The following is a 7,680-nucleotide window of genomic DNA, read 5'->3' on the forward strand; positions in this document are numbered from 1 at the left end:
CCATCACCAACTCCCGGAGTTCACTCAAACTCATGTCCATCGAGTCGGTGATGCCACCCAGCCACCTCATTCTCTGTCGTCCCCTTCTCCTCCTGCCCCCGCCCCCAATCCCTCCCAGATGCATAGAAAAGGTAATCAACAAGGTCTCACTGTATAGCACAGGAAACTGTATTCACTATCTTATACTCAACTATAATGGAAAACAATCTGAAAAAGAATATACACAGATAGATAATTGAATTACTTTCCTATGTACCAGAAACTAAGTCAACATTGTAAATCAATTATACTTCAATTTAAAAAACAAAAGAGTGAATTCCCTGGTGGTACGGTGATTAGGAATCAGCATTTTCACTGTTTTGGTGCTGGTTCCATCCCTGGTCAGGAAACTAAGATTTTGCAAGTTGCACAACAGGGCAAAAGAAAAGAAAAAGAATATTTAAAACTTAAAAAAAGAGAAAAACCCTTCCCAAGGAACAACACTAGACACCTCCCATTCCCGTCCTCACCATGTGTTCTCAGTCTTCTCTACCACTTTTTCCACCATCTCCTGGTATTGATATGTTCTCAATATTTTCTCTGTTCTCTACTGGTTAATATATAAAAATCCATGTTATTTCCTGTATATACAGGATTGCATGCTTCTTGCTACAGGCTTCCCTGGTGGTAGCCTGTGCTATTCAGTGGTAAAGAATACGCCTTCCAATGCAGAAGATGTGGGTTTGGTCCCTGGGTCCGGAAGACCCCCTGGAGAAGGTAATGGCAAACCATTCCAGTATTTTTGCTTGGAAGGTCCCATGGACAGAGGAGCCTGGTGGGCTACAGTCCATGGGGTTGCAAAAGGGTCAGACACGACTTAGTGACTAAACAGCAGCAAACTTCTTTCTTCATCTGCTACCTCTGTTTCGTAACGCACATCCTCTAGTATCTTTTGACAAAAAGCTCATTGGAGACAAAACTTTTGAAGATTTGCACTTCTGAAATATCTTTATTTTCATGTTTAAATGATAGTTGATTGCATATAGAATTATATTTGTATTTAGCTTCAGATAAAGAAAGCTGAGTGCCAAAGAACTGACATTTTTGAACTGTGGTATTGAAGAAGACTCTTAGAGTCCCTTGGACTGCAAGGAGATCAAACCAGTCAATCCTAAAGGAAATCAGTTCTGAATATTCATTGGAAGGACTGATGTTGAAGCTGAAACTCCAATACTTTGGCCACCTGATGTGAAGAACTGACTCGTTGGAAAAGACCCTGATACTGGGAAAGATTGAAGATCGGAGGAGAAGGGGACGACAGAGGATGAAATGGTTGGATGGCATCACCGACTTGATGGACATGAGTTTGAGCAACCTCCAGGAATTGGTGATGGACAGGGAGGCCTGGCGTGCTGCAGTCCATGGGGTCGCAAAAAGTTGGACATGACTAAGCAACTGAGCTGATAGCTGCAGGTCAGAGCCTTTGAATTTTTAGTTTTACTTCTGTATCTTCTAGTCTTGTGTTGATTCCATTTTTTACAGTTTATTGTTAATTGGAAGATAACTGTTTTATATGTTGTGTTAGTTACTGCTGTACAACAACATGAATAAGCTATCAGTATACATCTATCCCTTCCCTCTTCAGTTGATTCCGTTTTTATTCTCCATCTTTGGGTATGACTTAGTTTTTCTTTCTGAAAGCAGCATCTTTCTTTAGAGTAAGTTAAAGTCACAGAAAGTCACAAAATGTGTTTGGTTGTGGGGAGTGGGTTATTCAATTTCATATTCTTCATTTATAGGAAATTTTCTCACAGTATTTCTTTGGAGATTTCCTTATCGTTGTGATCTCTTCCATTCTGGAATTCTACTAGTTGGGTTTCTTGGATTGACACCACCCAGGGACTGAGTTATGGAAGTCCTCATGTGTAATGTTCATGGTGGGCCTTGATCCTCCCAGCAATGATTCCAATTTGGCTTTCTCAGAGTGTTGCAAGAGCTCCATGCATCCCTGTGTCCATGAAGCATCATGTGTAGACTGAATATGTAATGCGTTTCACAAAATAAGGACTAAATTAAGCACATGTATTTCCTGATGTGATTAAAAATACACTTATTATAAAAACATTGTTATTCGTTGATAATGGTAGATAATCATTATCTTCTGTTTCTCAGTTAAGCAATTGTGTAAATATGTAATTTGAGAGTGTTGTCAGATGAATAGTAAGTTCTGTTACTTGAAGCATTTGGAAACACGTGCCCTCTAGTATCTTGGATTTACAGAAGTGGTCTCAGATTCACATCCCAATTTTAGAAGGCTCACTTTGGCATCAGTGAAGAGGATATATCATAGGAGGGGTATCACAGAGCCCAGGAGACCATTTAAGAGACTTTGGTCCAAGCCGAAAAGGATGAGGGCTGGACTGTGATGACGGCTGTGGGGATGGAAAGGAGGGTCTGCTCAGAAGCCCTTACAGTGGAGGGGGCAGAACTTAGTGAATCTGCAGATGTCAGAGGCGCGATGAGCTGTAGTAAGATGACAAAGCTCCTCAAAGATATCCACATCTTAACGCCTAAAATTTGTAACATTATCCTTCCAAGGTTCAAAAAAAAAAAAAGACTTCACAGATGTGATAAAGTTACAGATTTTGAGATGGGGACATTTAACCTGAATTCCCAGTGGTCCTCTAAATGCAATCACACACGTTTTATATGAAGGAGGTAGAGGGAGATTTGGCAATGTGATCCCATAGGGCAGAGATCGGAGTGATGTGGGCGCAAAACAAAGAATGCCATCAGTCATCAAAGCTGGAAGCAGCCATAACAGATTTCTACCTAGATCTTCTAGAGGGAGCATGGCCGTCCTGACACAATGATTTCAACAGAGTGTAACAGATTTGGGGGTTCTGCCCTCCGAACTTTGAGAAAATAATTTGACTGAAGTCACCACATGTAGGATTGTGTGTTACAGCAGCCACTGGAAACTGGTCCAGAATCCTATGGTATCTGCCAGTTTTCACTAGATGGTGGGTCCAGGAGCTGGGAGAGGGTAAGGGCACCTGGAAGAGGAGTAGGTTACGGGCAGATGGTATTTTCAATTTTATACTTTCCTTCAGCTGTAACTGTGGAGTGCTTGAAGGGTGTTGTCCAGGTGGCAGCTGGATGCTTGCTTCTAGAGCTCTTGGGAGAATTGGAGAGAGGATGCATTAACCCAAGATGTTGGTGAGGGTAGAGATGCTGATGATCAGTGTGATTGTGCAGAGTGACAAGGAGTTAACTGATGGTTGAACCCTGAGTATTCACTAAAAATTGAGAAGAAAATGGAGAACAAATTGCACTGGACAATTCATAGCTTTGAAACCACAGTGAATGTAAAAGGACCAAGCAGTTCAGTTATGGTTAATATGAAGACAAAGTATGAATGATGCTGCTGGTTGGAGGTCATATGACTGGCCAGATACATTGTGCATGCTACATGCGTGCTCAGCTGCTTCAGTCATGTCTGACTCTTTGTGACCCCATGGACTGTAGCCCTCCAGGCTCCTCTGTCCATGGGATCACCAGGCAAGAATACTGGAGTGGGTTGCCATGCCCTTCTCCAGAGGATCTTCCTGACCCAAGGATCAAACCCGCATCTCCTGCATTGCAGGTGGATTCTTTACCCCTAAGCCACTGGGGAAGCCCCAGATATGATGTGGGTATCCCTCAAATCAAGACCAGTAATAGGAATGTTTAACTTCTTTTTACCCTTAAGTATCCCTTCATCCTCTGGTGGCTCAGTGGTAAAGAATATGCCTGCCAATCAATGCAGGAGACACGGGTTTGATCCCTGGGTTGGGAAGATCCCCTGGAGAAGGAAATGGTAATGTATTCCAGTGTTCTTGCCTGCAAAATCCCATGGGCAGAGAAGCCTGGTGGGCTATAGTCCATGAGGTCGCAAAAGAGTCAGACAAGACTGAGAGACTAAACAGCAGCAACATCCCTTCATCATGGCACCATGAGTGGAAAATCTGTAGAGAAATGCAGGCTGATACATAATCAGATATTTCTTCTTGAGAGCCCTGCACCTCAGGTTTCTGTGGCTAACTGGATATTGGGCCTGTAAAATTTACTAGTGATGACACCCAATGGTCACTTCATGATGAAAACCACCCTTACTCAAAGCCAGAGACAGTTGAATAATAACAGGACAAGTAGAGAAATGCAGGGCAAATCATTTATTAAGCAAGATGTTGAAACCTCTACATTTTCCATGGAAGATCAGGTGATCACGCAGAAGAAGGATTTAGTATACCTTTCACATCTGTGGCAGCACAACTCACCAGTACTTTCCCCTGAAACAGAAAAAGAAAGAAAGAAAGGAGAGATCATTCTTGCTGCTGGAGATGACACATTAACACAGACTCTCATTCACAACTACGTGGTCGATGAAATTTCAACCAGCCAAAGGCGAGTGGGAGGGCCCAAGGCAGGAAGCCAGAGTGTGTGGTCAATGGCATAGACCTGGTACAATCATCATAAACCACACAAGTCAGGAAAGAATCCTTTCCATAGACAAGCAGATAAACCGTGAGGTGGTCATCATGGGCAGGACTCAGGTTTCCAAAGGAAGGAGGAGGATGAAGTTTGGAGGGGGCAGTCCAGGCATTCTTTTCTCTGATCTCCCAGGAACCCCACACGTTCAGTCCAAAAGGGACACAGGGTTACAGGATCGGGGAGGGAGTTAGGGGAGAGTAGGACAGTCTCCTGCTGCTCTCAGCCTTACGATGGGGCTGTGACAGCACACGTCCTCTTCCTCAGGACACTCTGGACCGCCTGGCACCCAGGGAAGTGACCCCAGAAGGAGGAACATGTCCAGAGGCCCTGTGCAATCTTCCCTAGGGGAGCTTGGCAGGTGGGATGTCACCATCCAGCCTGTGGCCAAGGGTTAGAAGTGAGCAGTGACAGCTGCCCCCTTCGGAGCAGCCCACTGACCCCGCTCCTGGCATGTGCAGCTGAGTGGAAGCCTCTGTGCAGCAAGAAGAAAGACGTTACCATTATACTTGTAATGAGTAATCTGCTTCTGAATGAGATTTTATCCGTGCATTCCTTCACTTGCAACTTGGCAGTCACAGCTTCTGGAGGTGCATCATACTTTGCAAGTGACAGCTCGTACAGTGAGGCAGGAAGGTAGAAGTACTCCAGCAGATCCTTAGCAAATGTTGGACAGACAACTGCATTGGCTGGAGCAGAAGGAAAAGAGATACAATTGATGTAGGGAAAGTCACTTTCCTCTGTGTTTCCCTGAATTAGAACTAGACAGGAACCCCAAGGATTTTACAATCTCATCTGGTAATGGTGCCAATGACAGCGCAGGACGCTAGGGCTGTGACTTCCTCGAGACCCCAGAGCAAGTGGCTGAGCCAGGACTAGAAGTCAGTTTCCCTGAGTTCAGTTTTTTCCTTTTTAAAGTACACCCGCTACTTTCCAAAGCTCCCTAGCTTTGCTGAAATTCACTTTCCTTAGATTTAAAAAAAAAATCAAATTTTGCCTATCAGTTGAGTGACACTGTATTTTGTCTTGGATACTGGGGAAGAGGAGATTTTAGGAACTGAGTTTTCAAGTGAGTGGTAGAATCAGATCTTACCAGAGATCACGGAAGGGAGGAAGAATAAACCTGGAGAAGAGTATGTAAACTATATGCTATTTTGAGACTAAATTAAAGCATAGGTTTCTATCATTGGATGCAGATATAGCTAAAAAAATAAAATCTAATCAATTTGAACACATTTGAAGCTTATACACAAAGTGATGACTGACTCTTGTATTCTGTACAGAATTCCTAGAGAAGGTGAGAGGAGGGAATGGGTGCTCATTCCTGACCCCACCAGAAGGGTGCTGAGGCCGGAAGCGATCACCTTTTCCTTGTTGGGATTGTCTATCCCCACCAAGTCTTGACAACCACCTGGCAGCCTGGGATGTATTCTGTCAAGGCTCTGATCTGCTCCCTGGTCAGACATCAAACTATGCAGTGAATTTGAAAGGGCAGCACAGGCAAAGAGAAGGACGTTTAGAAAGTTCAATAAAAGAGAAACACTCAGAGAGACTTGCATCAGTACTGAGGGCGTGAAGCAGAGCAAAAGGGTGGATGAATAAATGGCTGGAGTTAACTGTAGAAAAATGAAGTCTGTGACTCTGATGATTACACTAGTTCTACCACCGTTAGTGGAAAGACTCCTAGGACACAAGTGGCATTTGTGGATACAGTGAGTTCTGCTTATTTGCAGACCCCATCTGAAGAACTTATATTCAGAGATTTACAGAACACGGACTCTTCTCGAAGTAAAATTCTCTCCCCAAAACCCTTCTGGCTGTAACATTTTCTGAGTCTGAGTCTATTAGTTAAAAAGGCTGTCAACTCACCTGTCACCTAAGAAACTCTAGGAACAAGAACAGTGGTAACTACTAAATATCTAGACTCTTGACACACTTAATCCCACTTTATGGTCGTAAACTACTCTTGGTGGACCCTGAAAAATGGAATAAGAGGATTATCTGGAGAGACTAAGCATTTTGTTCAAAAGCTCTGTGATTCACCTCCAAATCTTACTATGTCACACTGCTTCTGAAACACAGATCACAGATGAGGAGCGAGACTTTGGGTAGAAAGCTTTTAAAATTTGCCTGCAATGAGTTTTTGGTAAGAGTTCTAGAATATATTGGAAATTGATCAAATAGGACCTGGGCTTGTGGGGGACTCACTGTCAAGTAGAGGAAGAGGTTCGGATTCTGATATGTTGCTTCCCCACTCCCCAGATAAGTTCACCCAGTGAAAATACCAAGGGAAAAGTTCTCACCAAAGCTGGTGCTGGGCAGATTAGAAAGGATACTCACCCTCGTAGTAGCAAAGGGCCAGAGTAACCAGCAGGGCAGTCACGGACAGCCTCATGGTTTATTTTGCTTTGAGTTTTCAGCCTCGGTGAATGACGAGCAATCAGGAGCTGGACTCAGGAGCCTGGGGAGCCCAGGGCTATTTGTACCTGGAGAGCTCTGTTGGCCCTGCCCACATGGACAAGCAGGTGGCAAAGTCTGGCTTCCAGACCTTCCTTCTTCACTCAGGGCTTGATGCCATCTGCAATGTCACAATGGTTTGGCCAAAGTCCCGTTCACAAGTACCATACACCTCTCCTTTGTAGTAAAAACCAAGGTTGTAGTTTCACAAATGTATAATCGGTTAATGGAATCAAGGCCCCCCCCGGGTGTCAGTGCTTGGCATGGAGAAGAGGATAAGCACGTCTTCCCTGATTAAATGAATGAATATGGACGAACAAGCCATTAGCTCAGTTAGGGTACATCTTTAGTGTAAGAGTGTGCCTGCTGTGTCAGATTTTCCTCTGGGCAGCTAGGGAGAAAGGTTAGTAGCCTGATGACAACTGTGAGAGAAATTGGTGATTTTCAGTATCCCAAGAGAAAAAAGTGTGAAGACTAAGAACATCCCCTCAACTACCAATTTTTTCTATTCTGTTTCAAAAAGTATCAAAAGAGATTTCATATCAAATCAAGCTCTAATTTGATGAAAAGGATCTCCCTCTTGACTTTTCCTTGTCAAATAGGAGAGTCACACCTTCTGAATCACAGGGTCCCAGCAGGGGAGAAGCCCACAAAGACTCATCCTCTCCCTAGCCATGAGCAGAGGCCTTGTGGAAACACAGGGAGAGACTTAGA

General features: G+C 43.9%; 1 protein-coding gene across 1 annotated transcript; it reads right to left on the minus strand.

The window, feature by feature from the left end:
• Nucleotides 1-4,178: 4,178 nt before the first annotated feature.
• LOC129548876 (secretoglobin family 1D member) lies at nucleotides 4,179-7,005 on the minus strand. The gene is made up of 3 exons (XM_055415757.2): nucleotides 6,850-7,005; nucleotides 5,011-5,198; nucleotides 4,179-4,310 (listed from the first exon to the last, which is right to left on the minus strand). Exons 1-3 carry the CDS (start codon nucleotides 6,902-6,904, stop codon nucleotides 4,245-4,247), a joined length of 309 nt encoding a protein of 102 aa, XP_055271732.1. The 5' UTR covers nucleotides 6,905-7,005; the 3' UTR covers nucleotides 4,179-4,244.
• Nucleotides 7,006-7,680: the final 675 nt, after the last annotated feature.

The sequence above is a fragment of the Moschus berezovskii genome, chromosome 25 (genome assembly GCF_049115385.1).
Source record: "Moschus berezovskii isolate FMDL1 chromosome 25, NW_MosBer_1.0, whole genome shotgun sequence".
Taxonomy (NCBI): domain Eukaryota; kingdom Metazoa; phylum Chordata; class Mammalia; order Artiodactyla; family Moschidae; genus Moschus; species Moschus berezovskii.

Coding starts and splice junctions, on each gene's coding strand:
- LOC129548876 (XM_055415757.2), bottom strand. CDS start 6,904: ATGAGGCTGTCCGTGACTGCCCTGCTGGTTACTCTGGCCCTTTGCTAC. Junction 5,199..6,849: donor GGCCCTTTGCTACTACGAGG/GTGAGTATCCTT, acceptor CTTCTGCTCCAG/CCAATGCAGTTGTCTGTCCA. Junction 4,311..5,010: donor TACTCATTACAAGTATAATG/GTAACGTCTTTC, acceptor TTTCTGTTTCAG/GGGAAAGTACTGGTGAGTTG.